This window comes from Camelus dromedarius, chromosome 20, assembly GCF_036321535.1.
Source record: "Camelus dromedarius isolate mCamDro1 chromosome 20, mCamDro1.pat, whole genome shotgun sequence".
Lineage (NCBI taxonomy): Eukaryota > Metazoa > Chordata > Mammalia > Artiodactyla > Camelidae > Camelus > Camelus dromedarius.
In genome coordinates, this window is record NC_087455.1 from 5,626,654 (window position 1) to 5,652,839 (window position 26,186).

The 26,186-nt window shown below is 44.4% G+C and overlaps 1 protein-coding gene across 5 annotated transcripts in view; it reads right to left on the reverse strand.

Annotated features, from left to right (window-relative positions):
* The window catches only part of KHDRBS3 (KH RNA binding domain containing, signal transduction associated 3), a 139,023-nt gene that overhangs the window by 10,677 nt on the left and 102,160 nt on the right, over positions 1 to 26,186 (reverse strand). For all 5 annotated transcript variants that reach the window (XM_031439671.2, XM_064476814.1, XM_064476815.1 and 2 more), the window contains exon 7: positions 19,023 to 19,105. In XM_031439671.2, the coding sequence (XP_031295531.1) occupies positions 19,023 to 19,105 (83 nt within the window). The remainder of the gene's footprint in view (positions 1 to 19,022; positions 19,106 to 26,186) is intronic.

Here is a 26,186-nt window from a genome sequence, read left to right on the forward strand (position 1 = left end):
CCACAACCCTCTCTAACAGGGCGTCGGTGAGCTGAGCCGACCCCAGCCGAGGGACAGGACCCTGGGCAGGGGGACCATCAGGTCCAAGAGTCCTAAGGTCGCACACTCCTGGTGCGTCTGGGGGCCAGAGAGCAGGGCAGTTGGAGCAGAGGGGGCCAGAGGAAGGCAGGGGTGGGGCACACGGGCCACTGAGAGGCTTCGTTTTCTTGTTCTTTACCCTGAGTGCGATGGGAAGTTACTGGCCGCTTCCAAGCTCCGCGGAGAAATGGTGTTGTCATTTCCTGAGATGGGGAAGAGTGAGGCAGACAGAGAAAGAGCGCCTGGCAGGGAGCCGTCAGGAGGCTGGCCTAGGACACGTCAGGTCCTAGACCTCTAGGACATCCCGGAGGAGTCAGTCAGGAGGCAGGTGGGAAGCGGAATCCAGAGGTCATCATATAAAAGGTACTTAAAAGCAAGAGGCAGGATGCGCTCACTTAGGGAACACGTGCAAATGGAGAGAGCTCGGGTTCTGGACTAAAGGTCTGCTCGGTTCAGGATCCTGCTCTTCTATTTGGAAGACATGTGATCTTGGGCAGGCAGCTTAATCCTTTGGGTTCCAGCTTCTACAAGTGTCTAGACCATAAAAGGTGCTCAGTAAAACCACTGGCAGGAATGCATGAATGAATGGCCTGTCGCTGCTGTTCAGTGAGTGAGGACGGCAGCTGGGGCCTCTGTGACATGGTGACAATGACTGAGTCACGATTAAGTGAGTCCATGTGCACAGAACCTCGCTCACCGGCCTGCCTCCCACAGAAGGAATAAATGGCGGTGGTGATTCTTAACCCTATTGTGGTAATTAAGTTTGCAAAGCCTCATTTCAGATGTAACAATTACTCTCCTCAGATAGAAAGACTTAAAATGCTAATGCAGGTCTGCAGAGAATCAGAGACGCACAGTATGCTGTTTGCGGCAGATCCTCCTCCTCTCTCCTGTGAAATATGTCTAAATGTGACCTCGCTGTAAAGTGCAGGAACTTGCTGCCACTTTACTGATCAAAGGGAAGAAAAACGACCTTGAGAAGTCATGTGGCCCATCCTCTGGCCTTCAGGCTAAATTGTCTTAATCATCTGAGAGAAATGATTCTCTCTCCATTTTCAAAGACTTCCAAAAATAAAGTCTGAATAACTTGTCACAGTAACACACTTGAACAGGCCTGCCAGAAAGTTCTATGTTTAACCTTAACGTCTCATGAGACACTCAGAATCCTTTTTCTCTCATTCTGTTCTCCACAGAGCTTGAGAGCTCCACCTTCTGTGTGAGTCAACTCAAGAAGACAGATCGCAGAGCGTGGTGGGGGAGCAGGTGCCCCAGGGATTCTGGGCAAATCTAATCCTAGCGCCACTAGGATCTGGCGCTCAGTACTGGAAGATGAACACGCAAACAGGATTTAACACAACACTAATGACAGATACCACTTACCAAATGCCTGCCAGGAGCCATGGATTGTGCCAGGTACTCCATGTAATTTCTCTCATATTTAGAACAAACTCGTAGCCTAGTATTATCTCTATTTTATAAGTTTAGATTAAAAACAACATTTTCCCACCATTTAAGAAGAGAGAAGCTCTCACTTACACTGTGTCTTGGGAAAGATGATCTTAGTAGGAGTTTACGAGGTTCAGATACCACCCTCTTCTTGCAGTATCTGTTCAGCAGCTACTCTGGGCCACCTACCATATGCTGGGCACTGGGGACCCAGCAGTGAACCAGAGCCGGTCTCTGTGATAAAACATGCTGGCCTAGTGTGCAGGTCAGACACAGCAAACAGGCCAGTGGGGCGCTGTGACCCCGAGAAGTCCAGTGTTGTGAAGGAACTTGGTGGGGGGGGGGTTCCTGAGCCAGTTTGGGGTACCTGGGAGTGCTTCCTGGAAGAAGGGTCTAAACTGACACCTAAGAGAAGAGGCAGATGAAAAGGAAGAAGAGCATGCCCAGCAGGAGAGTGGCAGCGTGTGCCCCGCGGACGGGACAGCAGCAACTCGGACACGGCGCGCCTGCCCGCAAGTCAGGCGGTCACAGCGCCCTGGGGTCGGGGCAAGTCTAGTCCCTCTCCTTCTAGGTGGGGGCTCCCTCCACACCACCTGCCTTTCACTCCCATCTGAGTGACAAAAAGACAGAAAGAGATGACGGGAAGTAAGACATCCCACTGTCAAGAGGAAAAGCCAGAGAACCTTCTGGGCGCTGGAGATGCTCTCCTGGTTACACGGGCGTATACGCTGCAAACACCACTCAGCCACATACGTCAGAGAGGTGTAAACAACGCTGCTGCTGTGTGTATAGAAAAAGGGAAACAAATCTAAAAGGAAAAACCTAACTTACACGTTAAAAGGGAAGGCTCACCAGGAATCTGCTGCCTGTTCGCTGTGTACTCTCCCCTTCTTTCTCACCAAACGACTCCTTGTAAGACTGAGGCTGAAGCCCTAGTGATACTGTTTCAATCCAAAAAACGCTTGTTTCTCAGCCACTTCTGAGATGAGGTCACCAGTGAGACAGAAGCAAGCTCAGGGAGTGAGGCTCCCAGGAAACTTCCGAACAGAAGGCTGATCTGCCCAGGAGGTAGGGTTTTCCCCTTTTCTTCTTTCTTCCTGCCTGAGCCCCAGCTGGGTGGCTGGAACTGCACCCGCCACCTGGAACTGGCGTGACCCTAAGGCTACAGGGATGGAGACGAGGAAGGGAGGGGTCTGGTCCTCAGTCACGGTGACGAGCCGCCACGTTGGTCCACAGACGCTTACACTCGCACGTGAGAGAATAAACCTCTAATCTTTCTGAATTCATGGTTAATTCAGGGCTTATCCCAGTCCTAACAGACAGCGCAAGCATTCTGAAATGCTGAGTATCTCCGTGTTTTTCTGATGCGGGGATATCCAATTACGCTCACGGTAACAGCACTGTTAACTGCCCTCTTCTGTCTGTCGCACGCTGCTGTGCCAGCCCTCCTATCAAAAGTTGCTTAAAAGATCACAGATGGCCTCCTATAATTAAAAAAAAAACTATGAATTTTGATTATATTCTAAGAAAAAAGAGTAAAGAGAAAAGAGTTCTGTTCACAAGAGTCTCTTCAGTTCAGTCTGCTTTTTTCCTCCCCCTGCACACCTGAGTCACTCACGCAAAGCAGTCCCGTGATGCTCAGGGTGCGTGTTTCACGGCAACACGTACTGAGGCTGATGCTGTGATGTCTAGGCAATGCTAAATTCACTTCACATGCTCCTATTTCCGTTTTTCAGCAAGTTCCTCTTCTTATTATAATCATTTTGGAGGACAGTACAGAATTAACAGTTAAGAACCAGGCTCTGAAGTCCAACCACCATATTATCAGAATCTAGGCTCCAGTATTTACCCTGCGTGTATGCTTGGGCAATGTTAATTCAAGTTTCTCACCTGTAAAATAGTTTTAAAAATCAGTCTGTCATAAGATCATTCTGAGGTTTAAATAAGATAATGTGTTACATACATATATTAAGCTCTGATTCAAGAACAGCTGTTACTATTAGAGGTTCTTTATAAATGAGTAGCATTTCCCCCAGAATGCTTATTTGCATGCCACACAATATATTTCTTACTTAGTTGAGCGAGGACTATACCTTCAGTGATACAAGTCTAACAAAAATACCAACAATAACTAACAGTTTTCTTCTATCTGCACAGCCTGCAATTTCATAGCTTTAGCTTCCAGGAAGGTAAGTGTTACTCTGTCCTGCCACTTTATTAATTAAACACAAGGTTTCATGGGGTTGACTGCCGGCGCTGGCTCCAGGTCACACGATAAATGACAGAGCTGGGATTCAAGGTTAGACCTGTCTTTGACTCAAGTTTCAGTATTTCTACTCTAGCTGTTAATTTCAACAATGAATTAATTTCTCTGAAACACCAACATTTAGAACTAAGATTTCTTAGGAAAAAACCCAAAGGAACAGATCAATTTTTTAAACATTTTTCTGGCAGAAGACAATTTAAAAAATTTATCAATAACATATATAACCACTAGACATCCCAAGAAATTTTAACGGGGATTCTCTGCATGAAGTACCCAAACTACAAATTAGGATGTGACACAACCTGTCACCACAGGCTGCAGGGCCAGTCTTGAGAGTGGGAAGAGGGTCAGGGACGAGTCCCCACTGAGGAGGAGTGGGAAGGTTGCCGAGAATTAATTTCTGAAGGAAGAAATATGCACTACAAGTTTAAAAAACATAAAAAGAGTTTTTGGACAGAGAACACGACGGAGGCTGGGCTCACTGGCCTATTTCCCTGTACCTGGCCCTGTGAACACCCAAGTCCAGCTGCGGCGCCTGCCAGGGCGCCTTTCAGCAGCAGGCTCTCTGGCTCTTTCGACAGCATTGAAATCGCCCGCCAACATTTTATGAGCAGTTTGCCATATTTGACGAGATACTTGTTAATGACATTTGTTCGTGGGATCTTGAATTTGTTTTCGCAGCTAATGCATCCATCTGCTATACTGAGGTATCCTTTCTGAGAGATATATTTGGTAGTTAGATTTCAAAGTGACTGTAGATCACAGCCAAATTCTCTTAAAGAGTAACAGACACTATCTATGTATGTGAAGTGTTATGTACGTGAGTGTGGAAGGACTCATTTGACGTTTGAGGGGACAGCCAGCACCCCTGTGAGACAGGGCTTCTGGGCACTCGGGTGGCACACTAACTTGCATGGATCTGCACAGCAAACTATTCAGTCTCACTCTCCAAATAAGCAGAATTAAAATAATTTACACTACCCACAGCACTGTGTTTAAATTCAAATTCAACATTATGAAATTCAGATAGAAATACTTACTTTGTTTAAAATTACTGATGTGAAGTAAAAGTCCACTTCTCCATATTTATTCAGTAAATATTTATTGAGCATTTTCTATGTTTCAAGCTTGTGCTAGGAACTGGGGATTATGAAAGTAAAGGAATTTAAAGATAGACGTGGATCAGAAAATTACTTCAAAATAAGATTGCAGTTACGAAGGGAAATTGCTTTGTATTATGAGAGAATATAATTATAGCAATTTTGGGGAAAAATATTTCTGGCAGGGGTACAGAGAAATGACAGGAGACAGCTCACATGTGGAGGTGCAGTGGGCAGCCGGCAGCTGCGGGTGCTCCGGAGTGAGAGGGCGCTGGGCTGGACCAGCGCGGTGTGGCGGTGGGATGGACAGCACCCTGGTCTGTAAGGACCAAGTTCTCTTGTGAAACTCCTGAGTCTGGTACCCAGGCCCACCCTCCTTGGGCAACCTGGGCCTCAGCCTGCCAGAGGGACGGGGTGTGAGGAGCACACGCCTGGCCAGTTCCCCTCACAGGACCGTTCCGCGTTGTCCACTCCCTCGCCTTCCTCCTGTTTTACCGGTAAAATGGCCATCTCCCACCAGGGCCAGTTCAGTAGGTAACTGCTGAACAGTGACTCGCTCAGACTGAGAGCTTGGTAAGAGGTCTGTTTTACAAGTTTTCTTATGGTTTCATCTATGTTATTGCGGCTACCACGATGTTGCTCACTTTTATTGCTGAGCAGCATTCCGTTGCACGAACACATCACAGTTCACTCCTTTGCTGAAGGGCACCTGGGCTGCTTCCAGCTTTCGGCGGTTATGAACTAAGCGACTCTCAACACTGTTACAAACAGCGTCTTCTGGACGCACAGTCTCATTTCTCTGGGATAAAATGATTATTCGGAGTGGAATGGCTAGTTTACAGGGTAGATATATGTTTGACTTTTTTTAGAAAAGCTGCCAAATTTCCCACAGCTGTGGCATTTCATGCAGGTAAGAGTTCCAGCTGCCCCGCAGCTGTGCCAGTGTTTGGTGCTGTCAACGGTTTTGTCTCAGTGGCTCGGTGGCAGTGCAGCATGTCCCGCTGAGGCTTCAGGTTGCATCTGCATTTCCAAGATGACCTGGAACTTTGGGCAATTCTGCATGTTCCTCTCAGTTATATGAATACATACTTTTGTGGAACTTCTGGTCTAGGTTTTTTCCTATTATAAAGTTGGTTACGCTTTTCTTACTGAGTTGTACCGTTCTTTATTCAGTTTAGATAAAAGTCCTTTGTCAGATATGTGCATTACAAATAAGTTTTCCCTGACTGGGGCTTATCTGTGTATTTCCCATGATGACCTCTGATAAGAACTTGCTTTAAATTTTGAAAAAGTGAAATTTGTGACTTTCTTCTTCTTCTTCTTCTATGATTTGTGTTTTTTCTCAATATTTTCTTCTAGGAGCTCTATAAATTTAACTTTTAACCTAAGGTCATGAGCCATCTCAAATTAACATTTGTGAATGGTGTGAGGGGTGTGTGTGCGTGCTGGGGGGAAATCAAAGCTCTTCTCACCTACACATATATTTAATTATTACAACATTACTTATTGAAAAGACAGTTCTTTACCCACAGACTTATTCAAGGAGCTCCTGAAAGCAATTAAGTGTGAATCCATTTCTGGATATCCATTGGTCTGTGATCTGTCTCTCAGAGGACCGCAATGTCTTGATTACTGTGGTTTTAGAAATCTGGAAGTCGGCAGAGTATTCCAAAACTGTTCCTCATTATTGAGATTGTTTTGGCTACTCTAGATCCTCTGAATTTCCACATTTTAAAAATTACCTTGTCACTTTGTACCAAAAAAAAAAAAAAAAAAAAAAAAGAGAAGCATCTGCATGGGTTTCAACTGGAATTGCTCTGAATTGACAGGTAATTTCAGGGAGAACTGAATCTTTATCAATATTGTGTCTTCCAATCCAAAAACATAGGGTATCTCCATTTAGTTCGGTCTTCACTAATTTCTACAGGAAATATTTTATTAATAATTGTCAGTATAGAGGTCTTGCACACTTATACTAAAATTATCCCTAAGAATCCTCATGTACCACTGGTGGGAATTTAAAATGGCAGAACCACTTTGAAAACCAGTTTGGCAGTTTCCTAAAAAGTTAAACATACAAATCACCATTTGACCCAGCAGTTTCACTTCTAAATATCTACCTAAAGGAAATGAAAATATAAATCCACACAAAAACTTGCACACAAATGTTCATAGCATTATTCATATTAGCTAAGAAGTGGAAACAAACCCAGTATCCACCACCTAGTCAGTGTATAAACAGAACGTGGTATATACACCCATACATGGAGAGCTACTCAGCAATAAAAAGGAACGAAATATTGATAAAAGCTATAACATGGATGAACCTCAGAAACATAACGCTAAGTGAAAAATACCTGATAGAAAAGATCACATCTTTTTTTTTTTAAATTACATTTATATGTCTTTTTCCATTGGCTGCTCTCATTTTCTCTTTGCTTTATAGCAATTTGTATAATGTTATACCCTGGTGTGTTTTTGCTCATATTTATCCTGCTTAGGGTTCTCTGTACTTTATGAATCTGTGTCATGGTGTGTTTTTGTTAATTTTGGAAAATGTTTGTCATTATTTCTTCAAGCGCTTCTACCCCACACCTTCTCTCTTCCCATTCTGCGACTCCACTATCGTGTCAGAACCACAAGGTTCTTAACCATACCTGCAAAGTCCCCTCTGCCAGGTAAGGGACCACACCCACAGGTCTGGGGGTTGGAGTATGGGTATTTTTGAGAGCCATTATTCTGCTACCAAAGCTGTTACAGGCCAAGATACCACCGTGTACGGGCCACACGCTTCTCCTGTAACTTCATAGTTTTAAGTCTGCAAGTTCCTTTAGTCGTACTGGGATCAATTTTAGACAGGAAGAAGTGATTACAACACATTCTTCAAGAGCTAAAATCTTTTGTTCTAAATTGTTTAAAAATAACTTATTCCAAAGGGAAATTTGAAGTTTTCCATGAGAAGAACTTGAAATTATAAATTCAAATGAAAGAAAATTGTAATTTTAAGGATTCTAGAATGCATGAAACACACTCCCATTAGAGGGCTGTTGCACACACCAGTGCTCCCACAGATAGACCCTTCGGCAAACTCTTACCTCCTTCGAGTCTTAAATCATCTTCTTGAAGAAGCTGAACAAGACTGCCATTTTTAAACATGACCAACACTAGAATTTAAGCTCCACAGGGGCACACTCCTTACCTTTTCGTTCACTGATACTTATCAAGCACCTAGGATAGTTCCTGGCACAGAGTAGGTACTCAACAGCTGTTTGCTGAATGAACGAATGGAAGACATTACAGAAAGACCAATAATTTATTTCTTTGGAGAACAAGCATTTACTTAGCAGCTGTCTGCTAGGCACTGTGAAAACTGCTTCATATATCTAAAATATCTCATTTGTATACTTACTAGTTAGAAGAGCAGTTCTCAACCTTGGCTGCTCATAAAAATTAACCGGGGAGTTTAAAAATTCTCAGATAGCTGTGCTATCCCAAGACTCAGATTAAAAATAATAAACAGGCGATTGATTTGGGTAGCTCCTTTTTTTTTTTTTAAAGGCTGTACAATGACTCATCCCCACAACCAGAGTTGCGGGAGGGCTACATACATTTTCACATTAGGCAGCCAAACTATCAGACTTCTTACCATGATTCCAATTAAAAAAAAAAAAAAAACCAAGAAGCTTTTACAACAGATGCAGGATTCTTAGATGTTCTCAATTTAAATTAAAAAAACACAGGCAGGTCCCCCTTTCTGATCAGTACTATACTTGGTATGGAGAATAAAAAGACAAACACCAAAGGGTGTCTGTCACTGAAGGCCTCTCTGATTAACAAGGGGGCTCCCCAGTCCAGTGGGGACTAGTGGCAGAGGCACGCATGGAGTGTTCTGGAAACACAGAAGACTGGCTGAGTACTCAGTCCACGTGGAGGGGAAGTGCAGGGTGGGGATGGGGGAAGCCTGCGGAGGGAGGGGAGAACTCCTGGGTCAGGGAAGTGCGGCTCGGCCGCAAGCAGCTTGGCGAGGACTGAAAGGCACAGAGAAGCCAATAGAACCACCATTGCTTTACAAAGTGTATGTGAAGAAAATAATTGACGTGGCCATGAAGAACTTGATGGAATTAAATTTACTCTCATAAATTTACCCTTTGAGATCCATTTCATGTGTAATTGAGCAAATTATAAATGAGTCATGACTGAACAATTCAATGTACGGTTAGACTGTGTGAGTGGGTGACTTGTCATGAGGTCAGAGAAAAACCGGGGCCAGATCAACAGAGGCCTTGCCAACGCAATGGCTTCCAGGAGATGGGATACTTCTGCATCAGTCCTTTACTCTATCCTATCTAAATTACGCAATTAATTGCTACCCCTCACAACCCGTTATACTCGGGCAGGATTACACACTGCAAGGCCAAACACCACCCCCCTTCAGAAAGCCCCTTGTTTTTCAATTCGCCATAATGCTTTCCACCCCTCCACAATCACACTCTCCTTGATCAGAAACTTCAAATAATCCGAGGGGCAATCACTGTCCTGGAGAAGTACAAACAGACGCCCCTGGAGTTGTATAATGTGGGGTGCAGCAGACTGTTCTTCTAAAATTCAAAAACTCTGAGTCTTAAGACACTTAGCCCCAAGGATTTCAGCTGAAGGATTACAGAATTTTGATGACAGCATTTACAAAGTGCCAGGGGCTTTCCTTCTATTAACTCATTTAATGTTACAACAACCTAAGAGGTGGTTACTGTTACCATCATCCCCGTGTTACGGATGAGAAGCCTTTCAAGGCACAGGTGAAACGACTGGACCACAGCTGCACTGCCAGCAAACGGCAGAGCCGGGATGCCAACCCAGGCCTCCCGGCCCTTCACTCTCACGGACCAGGTCTCAGTTCAGCCTTAACCTAGTCTGTCTACATTACTGCGGCCAACTGGACATGCACAGGTTTTCTTCCATATCTAACATGGCACATGTCTTTCCCTGAACTTTGCCAGAAACTGCTTAGTCTTTTTAAAGAGGTCTTTTAAATACACTCACACTGTCAAACAGCCGTTACACACTGCGTTCAGGCACTAACTGTGCAAATACTGGGTTCCTGATGCACAGTCCTAAATTACTCTCCAAAAGAGAACACCCCTCCACGATGACAAACAGAAAGGGAAAAACACAACCTACGTCATGTCGGCATTATTTCAGCCTCTAAAGTTGTGGGCCCAGTAAATGAAGTTTGACTAGATTCTGAAAAATTCAAGCATGGCGACATTCTCTACTAAAAATCACTCTTCACAAGTAACGCCAAGCTTTGGCCTCAAGTCTATGCTTCCAAGTACCTGAGGCCTCCAAACAGGTAATTAAATGAGGCCTTCACTGAATTTTTAGTTCACAAATGAGGAATCAAAATGGCATGTATAATTTTACTCAGATTGTTTATTTGTTGAGGTTTTGTTGACGCAGAAAAAGACTGTACACGTTTCTAGACGCAATAACCAAACTCGAAAGAGCATGTTACACAGAGAAGCAGCACTGCAGAGGGCGTGGGCTGCCCAGGTGCAATGCCAGCCCCAGCAAAGACTCTCCAGTAGTCTCTGTGCCTCAACTCCCTCACCTATAAAATGGAACAATGACCGTCACCTACTTTAAGGCTGTAAATGCTTAGAATGGTGTGTGGCACCCAGGACATGCTATATGAGCAAGTTTCCACCATCTGCTATCTCATTTAATCACAGTTTTGCAAGTCAAATTTTCCTGCCATCATTTTACAGATGAGAAATGAAGACTCGAAGAAGTTAAACAATCTGGCCCAAATCATACAGCGAAGGAAGTGGATGGGACTCAGATCCAGGTTTGCGTGGTTTCATAACCCACGGCTTTTTTATAACTAAATCATGTGATTAATTTTGAGTCAAGAGTTACACAAAAGTTACATTTTCACTGAAAGAGGGCAGAATTTGTTATAACATTATTCTAAAATTAACAAAAATACATTTTAAGATTGTGTGAAACATAAGGAAAGAAAACACAAGGCAATTCACCAAGTAGATCTTTATCTAACAGACCTTAAAATTCTGTAGTGAAGATTTAAAATTGGTGGTGTGATAAGCAACAAACCGACTCTTCAGAAACCCTGTCACACAATCTCCATGTTAGCACCGAGCCTCCTTCCCTGGTACGTTCACTCCTGGAAGCATCTGTCACCACTATGAACGGCTGGTCACAAGCACCGCTACAGTCTTCTCAGTGCTATTAAGCAGATGGCAGTGCTAAATCCAAATGAGGTAGTACATCTCCCTGGTGGACGCTGTTTTCACACACCACCATTATTCCACAATTCCTCAGTGATAAATCTAGTGTATTCTCAAGAACATGAAAGAGGGAGCTGACAGTGGCAACTGATTTATTACCATCAGCACGCCCCTGCCCTGCTGCTGCTTCCACGCGCTCACGGAGACCATGCGTGAGAGGCCACGTGGTGAACGCAGGAGCCCTGGTATTCTCTACATTTGCAGAAATGTGGGGTTTTTGTTTTTCTTTTCTTTTTTTCCTCTAGCTGCTTTCAGGTTAAACAAAAGAACACGGGCTTGATCTTAAAGAGGACCAGATATGAGGCCTGACTGCTACCGATTAGCTATGTGACTGGTCAAGGTCAGATTCTCTGAGCATTAGTTCCTTGTTTGTAAAACTAAGAACTGCCAATCCTACAGACGTTCTTGGGAATTAAATAGAATGATAGCCCTGAGAGCACTTAATATAGTAACTAACATAAGTACTCAATAGATACCTCATTCCTTCAGAATTTGTCCACAAATCTGGAAAAAATACTGCTTTACTGGTTTAAGGGATTTCCTGGTGAAGCTATAAAACTTGGCTTCCTTTCAGTGCAGCCAAGGCACCAAGTTTAGCAGGGAGGCCCTGTACCTCAGGGTGAAGTCCTCAGACTCACCTGACCAGACCTCCCGTCTTAGCAGAGGTGCACAACAGCTGATCATGGACCAGAGAAACAAACAAACGCCGAGGGCAGCATATGTCCAACAGCAGCCCTTCCTGGACCACTCTCAGGACGTCTCCATCCACGTCCACCACGCATCCTGTCAGTGACCGCTTAGTGTTACCCTCTGTGTTGATTTTACCGTAAACTTACTGGAATTGACTTACCGCAATAGTATTCATAAAACTGTGTGCTTGACATGGTAAGTATACTTTTCTAATAACTTTAAAATCTAATCATTAAAATTATAAAAAAAAGTTTCTCCACGTACCATTTGAAATCACGTTGTGGAACGTCAGTGATAACGTGTGCTGCTCTCTGAAGAGCACCATTGCAATGAAGGAAGATGGCCTGAGATCAGCAGTGCCACTAAGTGTGGAACTGAGGCCACTTACTTAAGACCAGAGGGGATACGTGTGCACACGTACACACGCTTACCGTGACGTGCCCAGCACACTGCGGTAGGTGGGCCGCGCGCAGTAATCATGGTTAATCACAATACCTACACATGCTAGCGCCGCGGCCCGGGGCTGTTCCTACCCTTTTCCCTTTTAGGTCGTAGCTTCACTTTCTCACTATAGCCTCCCCTCCTTTTCTTCCTTTACCATACGGTCCTTGAGAGGATTCGGGTGATTACCGGCTTACAGTGTAACTTGGGTCGGCGTGTCAGTGTTTTGTCAACGTCTGCAGAACCCTGTGTTAGAAGTAGCCGTCTGTCAACAGCTGTGCTGCTTACTTAGCGCTAAGAGGTCCCTTCAGCGCTTGTACCGCAAGTAGCCAAAACCCAGGCGAGAAGAAGTGTGTCTGACGACAGGCTTGCAAGGCACGGTTAATCCAGGACAAACCTTTACTGCTTTTAAAAGTCCAAAACAGCCCACCCTGATACAACACAGCAATCCTTCAAAATGCTTGAACGTCACATCCTAACTGAACAACAGGTCATCATTTCCAAAGTGAAAATTCCACACTATACTCACACCTCCACAGGCCAGCTCTTGAGAAGACATCACTGCGTGTTTAATGCTGAGACTGCCAACAGAAGCAACAGCAGACTGGAGAGGAGGGAACAGGGAAACATTAACTGTAGTCTCACTGCTTTCCTTGGAAGTGGCCTGTGAAAACACCAAGTGTGCTCACAGCTGCTGACAGCTGCCGTCACTTTGCCCATTTGGTTAAAGGGGCTGAGGTGTGGTTTAGTCAAAAAAACAGGTCAAAGATTTTATATTTAAAATATTTTCTTAGCTGGGTAATGGTTTTTGAGTCAGACAAAACCTAGGCTCCAGCACTCTTCAGCAGTGTGTTCCTGGGAAAGCTGCTGAACACCGCGATCCTCAGCTTCTGTGCACGGGAAATGCCGCACGCAAGGCCGTGTGACAAGTGGGGGTGCGTCTGCAAAGGATGGGGGCAGCTGAGTGGGAGACTTGACAGATTCTCCAAACCAGCAGCTGTGATTTCTAATTCCCTTTTTCAATGATTCTAAGTGTTTTCAGGAAAATCACGGAGATTTTGGAGGATGAAATGAAGTATGTACTTGAAAGTATAGTCAAACCACGGGTGCCACGGGAAATTAGTATGTCAATATTAAACCCACCAGAAAATAATCTGTTCACTACATAGCCGTCTACTTATGCTCAGGGGGTTATTAGAACTTTCTGGAAATCCTTTTTCTACTTTCTTTATGATTGATCATTAGAGGAATCAAATATTTCTTTGGAGAATTTATTACTATTCAGAAACACAGACTAAAATATTGTGAAATGTGAATACATGTTGTGTATAAGGTGTACGTAAGGTACAAAGACATAGTGAAGTGGTTATTACAGTCAAGATAACTAAGACCTTCTCCTGACATAGTTATCTTTTTTGTGCAATGAGAGCACCTGAACTTTTTTACTCTCTTAGCAAATTTCCAGAACTCAATGCAGCATTGTTAACCAGGCATCATGCTGCACAACTGTGACTGCTATTAGGCTTATAAATAAGACGTCAGAGGAGAATTAACCCCACTTAGTTTAGAATGAAAGGACTATATTTATAAAGGGTTTCCAGGAGTCAAAGCCTGATTTCTGTGAAGGCTCCAGTCAGGTCAGGGAAGGTGCAGGTCCCCGCGGGCCGAGGCCACTTATCCCCGGCTTTTTCTCACTCACCACGGGTGCTCCAGAGCTGTGTGTCCACAGAATTAGCAATGATTTCTGAGCCAAAATATATTAGAATAATTCCAATATTGTAAAGAATAGTCCTTATTTCTGTTCACAGTGATAGCTGACAGCTTGCTGCTCATTAAACGTGTGAAGTGAGATGAATGCCACTTTGTTTCACACACAGTCCCAGAGTGTGGAGGTCGCAACAAAAATGGCGGGGAACGTTGCTCCACTGTCCTGAATATCCTGTCACTCGATGGGGACTCTCATTTGTACTGTTATTTTAATACAAGGTATTTGAAAATGGGGAGAAAAAATTCCTAATTTGTAAAGCCTCCTGAGAGAAACATTTTTTCTGCAATAAGACAGTGTCATAAAATGATTACAGTGTGTGAAGTTTAGCAGGCATTGCTGACAAGAACCTGCCACACACAGATGACAGTAACCGGTGGCCGCCACGCACGGGCAGCCTAGTCTGTCCCCAGGCGGGCTGGGCTGCTCACCTCGCTGTCCCAGTTTATGGTTAATGTTGAGACAGAGCATCCCGTGGGGAGAACCCTCCTCGAGGTCCCCCGTCCCCCTTCTCATTCTCCCTCTAAAGCACGCACTTACCCCCACAGCCCTTCACAGCCACCCCCGTGTGAAAGGAGCAGCAGAAGGAATCAGAGCCACAGGTGGAGGGTGGGCCTGGGCACCTTGCAGGACGCGCCACGCAGCCCGGGAGCCCCGCATTCAGTCTCTCACAGGAGACCCCGGGCAGCCCGCCTCCCTGCCCTCCCTCCTCCCAGGGCCCGCGGGCTTTCCGGTCTCGTTCAAGCTTCAGGTCTATCCTCTAAAGAAGAAACCACAGTACACGTTTACAGACGGACGCTCACGGAGGTGAAATAACCTGCCCAGAGTCACATAAACATTGCAGTGGGATCTAAACCCAGGTCTGTGGGACTCTGACACCACGGCCGGGGTCTGACAACACTCGCGATAGAGAGAAACTGTTTTTCGCGCTTGTAACTGTAATTGCTTCTGCGTGACGTGCACTACCGTAGCAACCCGGTACAAGCCTTCCAGAGAGAAATCCAGAAAGGATCCCTGGGAGCGGACACTCTCTACTTTCCTTGCTGCGCCTGGTGAACTGACTTGCTCACCCGAGGGCATGGCGCCCTAATCCGGAGACACCGCCCTGGGCCGCGGTGCCAGAGACACCGCCAGTCCTTCACTCCGCGCTGGCTGAGAGAAATTTGTAATATAGAATCTTCTAGTAGCCTTGTTAAAAAAAAAAAAAGTAAAAAGAAACAGGTAACATTGACTTGAATGATACATTTTTTGTGCATTCTTGATTCCACGCCGCCCCGGCCATCAGGGCTGTGGTCTGCACGCCCAGCACTGCCCGCTGTGGACGAGGCACGGTTCTGTGCTCAACAGACACGTGTGCTGCAGGTGCCACAGCGGGGACCGCAGCCCTGACTTCTGCTCAGGGCTCTTTCTACTACGTCTTGACATGTCAAATAACATCTTCAGAACCGCTTTGTAATCTAAAAGGAGACCAAGTAAAGGATCCTGCGGCGATACTGAGCTACGTACCTGCAGCACAGGATGTACCTGAACATCAGGGTCACCAGGCATTACCTACTAGTGAGCATCAAGGCTGTTGCTCCCCGAAAGTAGTGGCCAAGAATGTTACTTGCTGAAAGGATCTAACATAAAATTGGAAAAACAAAGTTCTTAATTTTATTAGTCTTAGCCTGCAACACTAATATGCCGTATACATGAAACTCTTAGGCTTGAATAAGGTAGCGCCCCTCTGATCAGGCAACACTTCCAGTTCAGGTGGGAGCATGATTCCTCGGGGATTCAAAAGCATCACAAAGTACTAGATTTCTGAATTCTGTATATGGAAAGTATTAATAGGAATTAGTTCCAGCAACTGAAATCAAAACCATGACAAAAGCAGAGATGAAAGGCAACGGAGCCGAGTACAAAAGAGGATGCCCGGGGCCAGCGCGGATCCGTGCCACTGCTCAGCCCTGCGAGTGTGGCCAAGCGATCCAGCCTCTCTGAACCTGTGTGAACCCACGACACGGCACAGCAAGCACAGAGCCAGCACTCAGTAACTGAAGACGGTGATGGCGATGGTGGTCTCCTCGTCAACGTCCACTCCTGGATCCTGGGGGCGATCGGAAAATCTGCTCACTGGTTTACGCTAGATTTCTAATTCTGAGACACACCGTGTGGTACTTGAACCGGTGTTATAATATGTGCATGCCATGGGCTAAACGGTGTCCCCCCCCCAACCCCTAATCATACGCTGAAGCCCTAACCCCCAGTAACTCAAAACGTGTATTTGGAGACAGGACCTTTAGAAATGACTACATTAAAATGAGGCCTTGTGTGGGCCCGAGTCCAGTCTGACTGGTGGCATTGTAAGAAAAGAGATCTGGATACAGAGAGAGTGGGGTGCATGGGCAAGGAGAAAGACACGCGCAGACACAGCGAGCAGCCGGCCAGCTGCAAGTCAAGGACAGGGGCCTCAGAAGAAACTAAATCTGCCAACTCCTGGATCTTGGACTTCCAGCCTCTAAAACCCCGAGAAAATAAATTTCTACTGCTTAAAATACCACCTGTGGTATCTTGTTATGGTAACTCTAGCATAAAGCATTTCTTCATCCTACTCGGTACCACGGCTGCTTCGCTCTGGTCTGCAGTAGGGCAGCTGCTTAGTGAGGCCCGGGGGGCACAGGGAGGGAGGCACGGTCAGGCAGGCCGAGGGGCAAAGCTGGGGCCTCCGCTCATAAGCTGCATGATCCCAGGGAAGTTACCTAATTTCTGTAAACAAATTTTCTTCTTTAAAAGGACAGATGCTTATTCCACAGGGTATGAGGACTAAATGATTATTCAGAGTGCCTGACAGTGATTCCTGGGTTTGCCAGTGTGTACAGTTCCCACACAATTCTCTGTACTCCTTCAGGTAAGCTGAGTTGTGGCATTGAAGAGATCAAAGAGGGCAGATTGGCTGTCTTGAAGGATGTTTCTTTAAGTGAGTCTTCCCTGACATTCAAAGGGCTTACAATTTATAATGTGCCAGCCTCCTGACTGGTCTCTGCCTCCAGGTTCGCCATCTGCCAGTCCGGCCTCTAGACAGCCATCCAGCTCATTCCTCTAATCCGAGTGCGGACACCCCGCTCCCTCACAGGTACCTCTGCCATGGCTGCCTACTGCTGCCTCCCGTCTGGAGCCCGAGCTCCCAGCCTGGGGAGGAGGTGGTCGCGCCTGCTGCCGCCCATCTCTCAGGTGCGTCAGAGCCTCCAGCCCCACGGTGTGATGGGGGCTCCCAAACCACATGCACTGCTCTGTCCAGCCTCTGTCCTTGTGCCTGGGAAACGCCCTTCCCTGTTTGTACCCCGGTGACCCCAGCTTCCCCTTCACCTTCTCAGTGAAATGTTCCCAGTATTCCCAAGCAGGCTTGTGCACTGTCTTCTTATGGAAATACTTTTTATGGAGTTTTCCCAAAGACTGTCACAGTAGCTACCATACTACATTGCTTTTAACGATTTACACCTGTTTCATTCTGCGAGCCTGTCAAGGAGAGGGCCTCTGTCTCAAAAGCCTTTGTAATCCGAGCCTTGAGCACAGTGCCTGACCCAGAGCGGACATGTAATAAATGCTGGCTGCACAGATGAGCAAAGGAACAAATGCTTGTGATCGGTCCCGTTAATGTGTTACCACAGCTTACAGCGGAAAGACTTTACAAGCCTCTCAGCCGGGCTCACGTTGTGGATCATCCACTTCTCAGAGCCTAAGTTTCATCATCCTTAAGACAGAGGTGCACTGGCCTTGCTACTGCTATTCAGATTAAAGGAGACCTGTGAGTAAAGGGTTACACTCCATGTGTGATTTTTGGCAAATTAATCTTACACTCTGTGCTCCTTTTCTTCACCTACAAAATGGAAACAGCTCCATACACTTCACAAAGTTGCTGGGACTTAAATGAGGTGCCCAGCATCCACTCTGTGCCAGTAATACCCTCTTCCCATGTGCCGTGTGCCAAAATCCTCAAGGATACAAATACGATGCACAAAGCTTCCCCTAAAAAAGACCAGTTGGGAGTCAAAGTTTAAAGGCTACTTAATAACTACAAATTATACACGAAAAGAGTCTGGCATGAGCAAAAAAGAGAAAAACTCATAACCCTGTCAACCCCAGTAGCAGAGTGCCTATCTGCGCAAAGCTCGCCCCACACCGTAAGAGTTCAAAAGTCCATTTATAATTCAGGCTTCACCAAAATAACCACGTGGTCCACGTCTATTTACGCTTCGTGAAGTCGGTATGAAGCTGGTGTGTGTCTATCTTTGTCTTTCCCTTAGAATTTAAACATGAAGCAAGGGGTTTTAGGCATTTAGGAAAACATTCTGAACAGAACAAACACAGATTTCACACATCAATGAACACCAAGGTATATTATCAGAAGAGATGACTATAAGGCTGTTTTGCCTCTGATAACACTTATTTCTGAGTAAATACTACTTTAGAAAGTGGATTAGAACTCACTACTCACAAATAAGAATGTGAAGTTAAAACAGGGGGACTGCTGCTAAGACATGGAAATGATCCATGAATATGAAACAAAACCTCTGGCTCTTCCGCCCCCAGGAACTGACAATGTGGGATATTTAATTTCTGACATGATTTTGATCCTTAGGATTTGAAGAGCCACAGATCTGGTAGACATTGTTCCTCCCTAGAATATACTGAATGCTTAAGTCGAAGTTTTAGAGTCAATAAAATTTCAAACTGAATTTTCCAAGACTCGCTGCTTTAGCACTGCAGTAAATCTGGGAGGAGCAGTACATGCCAGTGGTGGGCTAGGCAGTGTTTCTCCAATTAAAACAAACGAAAACAAGGCAGGCCAAGTCGAAGCACCCTCACTGACTGATCATCCATCCTCCTTTTCCCAGAGTAGAGGGCACAAGCGTCTGCCATGGGGTCTGGGCACAAAGACGCACTCTTACCTTTGGGCTGGGGTGCTATAGCTGTTCTCATAGGAATCATAACTCTGTTCATCATAAGCAGTGCCATAGCCATCATCATAGTCCTAAAACGTAACAGGAGAGGTAAAGAGAGTTCAGAGAAGTTTCTGGAAAGAAAGAAGCATTCTGCTTTGAGTGAATCTTTATTAATTCAGCTATCATTTAACTATATATCTAATTACAATGTAAGGAAAAGTGTAAAAGTGACATCAGTGACAATAATAGAGTAAGAACCTCCAAAACTTCTCTCTAAAAAAGCAAAAAGGAATTGGCAAAAATTTTTAGAATCAACATTTTTAGAATTCTGGAAATTAACCAAAGACTTGCAGAGATCTAGAATGCACTTATTTTTTAAAAACTCACTGGCTCTTGAAATGAGCACTGACCTCTGTGATGTTCTAACTCGTCCTATTCCCACCCCTCACCCCAGCTCTGCAGGAGCCACCATCCATCAGGGTGGAAACCAGCAGGCTGATGGTCACCGGCAGGGCAGGGTAGAGGGGAGTACTTTCGAAACTCCATTCCCAGAGGACTGTTTTTACTGACCTGACTTGGAGCTCCTCCAGTGCACAAAGCCTTTTCCTTGAGGTTATGTGAAGAAAATAATTATAGAGGGAAGTGTTTACAATGTTAGCTGCTTGATGTGGTGGAGAAAAACTGAAGCAAACAACAGACTAACCAAAAAGTTTACAGGGAAAAGTGAGGGAATGAGATGCCCATACGGTCTTCGTGAAACTCTGACATATTTCTGAAATCTCAAAGGCTATGTACATGCACAGTGTCATGTACTTGCCCAGTAAAGATCTGAGCAGGCCCTGAGGTCTCTCCTCTGGCTGACCTTGAGGTTCGGAATAAGAAGAAAAGTCAAGGCTAAGCCAGAGCTAGTTGTAAACTGATTGGCTGAAGGTTGAAGACATACTCCAGCACCTACCACAGGCTCTCGGCAAGACTAGGAACTTAGCTTCCACACATTCAGTAAAATCTCTGTCCAATCATTAATTTGCCAGACTGCTAAGGAAACAGAGAGGAGATATTTCAATGGCAAAACATGGTAAATACTGACTTTACAATATTACTTTGTGAAAGTAACTAAACCAAAAAAAAAAAAAAAATCTTAGGGAGGGAGAAGAGTTTGATTTCCATATGGACACAATATGTTAAATTTCCAGTTTTAAACAAACAAACAAAAAAATTATGCAACATGCAAAGAAACACAAAAGTATGGTCCACACACAAGAAAAAAGTAGTCAACAGACAATATCCCTGAGGAGGCTGAGTCACCGCACTTACTAGACAAAGACTTTAAATCAGTTATTTGAAATGTATTTAAGGAACTAAATAATGGCCTATGTCAAAAAACTAAAAAGAGTATGAGATCAGTGTCTCACCAAATAGCAAATATTAATATAGACACAGGAAATACAGAAAAAAATCCAAAGAAATTCTTGAAGTGCAAAGTATAATAACTCAAATGAAAAATTCACTAGCAGGGTTCAACAGCAGATACGAGAAGGCAGAAGAATCAGTGAACTTGAAGACTGAGATTATTTAGTCTGAGAAAGAGGAGAAAAAAATGAAGAAAATGACCAGAGCCTCAGAGACCTGTGGGACATCATTAAACACAGGAACATACGCATAAAGAGATTCCCAGAAGGAGAAAAGAGCAGAAAGATTATTTGGAGAAATAATGGATTAAAACTTCCCAAATTTGATTAAAAAATTTAATCTGTACATCTAAGAAGCTCAGAGACCCACACCTAGATACATCATCCAAATGTTAAAAGACAAAGGGAGACTCTTAAAGCAGCAGGAGAGAAGCTGCTTATCACATGCAAGACCCTCCCTAAGATCAGAAGCTGATTTCTCAGGAGAGGCCCTGGAGGCTAGCAGACAGTGGGATTCTGCATCCCAAATACTAAAAAAATAAAAAATAAGTAAATAAATAAAAGAAAAAGAAAAAAAGACTTGCAACCCAGAACTCTATATCCAGCAACACTATCCTTCAAAAATGGAAAAATTAAGATACTTTCAGGAAAACAAAACCTGAGAGAATTCATCAATAGAAGATATGCCTCATAAGAATATTAAAAGAAGTTCTTTAGGTAAAGTGAAAGGTCAACTGACCAGTAACTCGAATCCCCATGAAAAAAGTGAACACTTATACAGGTCAATTTCTTAGGTAAACATAAAAGACGGTGTCAATGTATTTTTTGTTTTAACTCTTTTTTCTACTGTCTGATTTAAAATAAATAATTAGAAAAAAATAGTAAATAATTACAAACTTGTACTGATTGGGCGTATATTAAGATGTAATCTGTAGAACAGTAACAACACAAAGTAAGGAAGCTGAGAATGAGCTTGGTCCACAGAGGACCAATGTTTTCATGTACTGTTGAAATTAAGTTGGTATAAATCTGAAAAAAGACTGATATAAGTTAAGACATAAACTGTAATCTCCAGGACAAGATAAGAAAATACTTCTAAAAATAAAGTAGAAAAAGAAATGACAATGGTATTAAAGTGGTGCAGTAAAAAAATATTTATTCAGCCCAAAAGGGAGGGTTAGTGAGGTACAAAACAAACAAACCGGAAGACACACAGAAAACAAAGAGCAACGTGGCAGATGTAAGTCCCACCTTGCCAGCAATTACACAAACGTAAATAAATTAAAGACTAATGAAAAGGAAGAAATTGGCAACATGTTAACAAAGAAAAGGATCTGACCACATGCTGACTACAAGTGACACACTTTAGATTCAATGATGAAAATATGTTTAAAGAAGAAAGGAAAAAGGTATACCATACAAAGCAAAAGAAACCTAGTGCAGCTGTACTGTATCAGACGAAACAGACTTCAAAAACTGTTACTAGAGAAAAAGAAGGGCATTCATTTACAGTGATAAGGGGGTCAATCTATTAAGAAGATAAAATGATTATAAAAATGTCTACACATACATGAAACACTTCTAACAACAGAGCTCAAAATACATGAAGCAAAAACTGACTAAATTAAGCGGATGTTGCCGACATGGTGGAGGCACAGGAGCCACAGCCCAGGGAGCACGCTGGCCTCGCGTGGAACGGGAGGGCGGCAGACAACTGCAGACAGAACTATAACGCAGCGTGTCACATGCTGCGGCAAAGGTGAGCGTCAAGCGGCACCGAAGAGCCCAACTGGGAGGGGGGAGAAAATTTCCCGCAGGTGTGGACGCTAGACCTTAGTTCCAAAGCTGAGAAAAGCAAAAGTAGCTGGGAAAATTCATTAAAAGTAACAATCAGGCAGAACGAAGAGCAGGTGCAAAAAGACGGCAGCACAGACGTACCCCTTCACACCCTGGGCTGGCCGGGCACACCGTGGGACGCAAACGGGAGAGGAGAGCAATGGGGCTGAGAAACCCATAAACCAGACCAGGAGCGGCCCAGTTACGGAGGGTGGATTTAGATTTCAAGTGGCACGATCCACTCTGCATTGCAGATCTCTCTCTGGTAACAGCGTGTGGGCTTGGAATAGGAAGGGTCAGTCTGGAGGGCTAGACCTCGCAAATAGCTCAGTGCCCTGAGCACGCAGGCTGGCAAAATGCAGAGCTCATGTTTCTTTAGTAGCTTAAAAAGAATATGGCTTCACCAACTGCAGAATTCTCTTTCTATGCTTAAATAATCGAGATTCTTTAAATTCCGGTAAATGACTGGAATTTTCTTAAATAACTGAAATGTTAAGTACTATATTATTTTAAACCTACAGTTACGTCATTCATTCCTTGTTCAAATATTATTACAATACTGTTTACTTGAAATTTCGAATTGTTTATTAGGTCACTGACTTATTGACTTTCATATTTCACACTGAAGACTTTAAAAGACTAAATTTGCAATTCTCACAAGATTTCTTTCATGGTGATTTCAAAGGTGGATTTGGCCATGCAGGTGCACCCTCTCCCATGACAACTATTATTTGTTCAATGGACAGGACCTGAAATACAAGGAAGCATAAAGGGACCGTGACAGGGCAACAGGAGGAAAAGCTGAGTGTGACTGCAAATAAACTGACGAGTCCCTAGGAGGGAGCAGACACGATTCTTGCTGATTGCTCGCTGTTTCATCACAAGGCAGGAGATGAGGTCACTGGCTAAGAACACTTGAGGAGCTCAGCAAGCAAGGGACTCAACAGATGGCTCAAGTGAGGACAGTGGGGGTGGCGGAGCTGGGGGGCCTCTGAACATGAGGCCCCTTGTCTGAGGCCTGGGCGATCTGAGGTGCAGCAGCCCCCTCTTTTTCCCTGCTGCCCCCCTCTTCCAGTCTTCCCAACAACTGGTTGCTTTTCTTATGAGTATAATCTGACATCATGAAATTCCTCTTTCGAGTTTTCCAAGGCTAGAGGAGAAATTTTTTAAAAAGTGTATGCATTGTCACAGGTGAACATATACCCGAGTAGAACCATAAATCTAGTATAGAAGAGGGTGATACTGACTCCGTTCCCTCACACCGCTCAGCTTAGGATCTACTCTTAAAAAGCTTGCCAGGATCTGAGACGGGGAACTCACTACCTAACTGTTGGCAGAGCTCACATATGCTGAACAGTTTTTTTTTAATACTTGAAATCTTTGCATAATCTCTCACATTTCTGTATCTTCTCCTAGAGAATGTTCTCCTTCATGACATGTCAGTCTACGTGCCAGCCCCATTTTGCGCCACGTGCCCTGTGCTTCAAGCGTAACAGTCAGGGCCAGTTTACATGCTGTTCCCTATAGTCCCTGAACCCGCCCTCGCTAGTCAGTTTTTCAGGAGGAAGTGCCACTGAGCCTGCCTTTCTGCTGTGTCTTCTCAGCCCCACAGACCCAGCGTCTACCACCCCTGTGTTATGTCAACAGTGAACCACTGCACATGCCCTCATTACTGTGCAGAAAAAACTGACCAGCTCCTGTCCTCACCCACCATCATGAACACTGTCGCATTTACGCTCCTACACAGAGTGACAGCAGTGCCTGGACCACTCAGTAGATGCCCATGTGATCTGGACTGAACGTCTCCAGAGCACGAGCCCCGTAAATCCCTCCTCCACGCAATCCCCTCATCTGCCCTGAGTCAGCCTTAGCTCATCTGTGTATCTTGGGAGCCGCTCCTCAGGGCACCAAAGTGAAGAAACTCCTTTATTCTAAGCAACTTACTGACCTTCCACTGGAAGAAGCTTCATCAAGCTCCTTTATGTTGTCAAAATGCCCTGCAAAGGGCTTTTATTCCCTTCTTTGCACTTTGCAAACAGGGCCCTGTGCCCGTGAGTGGGGTGCACTGGAGACACACACTTCTGATCAGGTGGGGGGAACCGCCGTCTACACGACCCTCTGCAGGCGTTTCCGTCTGCGCAGAGTCAGTGCCTGGCCCTGCACCACCTCACCATCACTCCACCTGGCCGATAAACCTTTACTCTTATCTCTCACTTCTCCCTCATACCTTCCATCTACATTGCCACTGCGATGGCATCAGATTCATTCTGAGTTTCTCCCCTGGACCAGGACAGTACTCCACCATCTCGCTGGCTTCCGAGTACTTCCTTACCTAAACCTTTCTCCAGAATTCTCTGCTAAGATGCTCATCTAAGCTTGTTGCTTCCCTGATTACAAGTCTCCACTCTTCTCTCCTGGTTCCTAGGAGATAAAGAACAAACTGCTAAGTCTTGCCCTTGGCAGCTTACACAGAGACAGTGCACCATCTGCTTCAGCGCCGTGTTACGGGCCCTGAAGAAGCTGCTTCTCTGCTTCATGCTGTCGTTTCTCCACACGGGCTGTTTTCTCTGCCATTACCTTCGAGGTCCTCCCCCGGAAGGTTCTGGGCTGAATTATCGCCCCTTCCTCTGTACTTCCATGATAACCGGTAACTGTAACTGGTACCTTGCACACACACGGTGCCTGCAATTATTTGGCACATAGTAGTGTTTGTTGAAGGAAATGAATGAATGAATGAATGAATAAAAGGAAATAATTAAAGGCCAAGTGGCAGGAAACATAGCAATAGCTTCTTTAAGATGAATGCAAGCTGAGGAGATATGGTAGAATGAAATGCAGTATTTATTAAAATGCTGTAAATTCTGATAATGAGAGCTTACCTGAATTCTTTTTTTCAAACATTACCTATCAATTTTTATATTCCCTGCCCTCAGCAAAAAATTTCCCTTTAAAACCCTGTACTCTATTTCTGAAAGTAAGAACATTATTAATACAGTGAACAAAGATGGACAAGAAATAAATGTATATTAATATACATTCCTGCCTCATTAAAAAAAAAAGACTTATTCATCAAGCTTCACTTTTGAGATTTATCTTCGATTAGGAAGATGTCTAAATGGAGCTGACAGGGTGCCCTGGACACTACGTAGGTGCCAGGGCCGCAGTGGGCGAAACATCCTAACACAAGGAGAGACCCTTCGTCCACCGCCCCTGGCCTGCAAACCCCACCGACACACAGCCAACCACCAAAGAAATCTTGCTTTGAAGAGAAGAGATTTTCCAGGATAAAGGAAACAGCATGACCTATTTAATTCTATTTCTGTCACAAGTAAAATCAAGCATAAAATTTAAGCTGGGAAAAAACATTTTAAACAGCCAGAATTTATAAAAGAGTGATTTTAAAAAATAATGTTTCTGTTTTGAGTCCTTTTAAAAGGAGACAATTACACTACATACCACCTCGCTTTCTTTATGGTGAAAACTGGTCATTTCAAAACGTAAAAAGTGTTCATATAAAGTAGAGTGTTAAAGTATTTAAATCGAGTCTTCTCATGATTATTTTGAGTTTATAAAGCAAATACATTTAAAAGTCTTTTGAGAAATTCATTTTTGCTGGGGTTCTGAATGATAGTAATACCCCTGCTGAGTCACCAATGACCATGAACACATCACATAACCAAGTCGTTTTATAATTAAGGACAAAATCACAACATTAGTAATAATTCTACACAAGAATCTGTCTCCCAAAATCATTTAAATACAACACCATTCATTCAACAATCCAATCCCACCCCCTGCTGACCTCTGGCCGGGGGAACACACTATGCCGCTCTAGACTCACACAACTTCTCCACGTCCTTCTGATGCCCGTGTTCAAACCCTCGCTCCGCCTCCTAACTGGCTGTGTGGCTTTGGGCACATCACC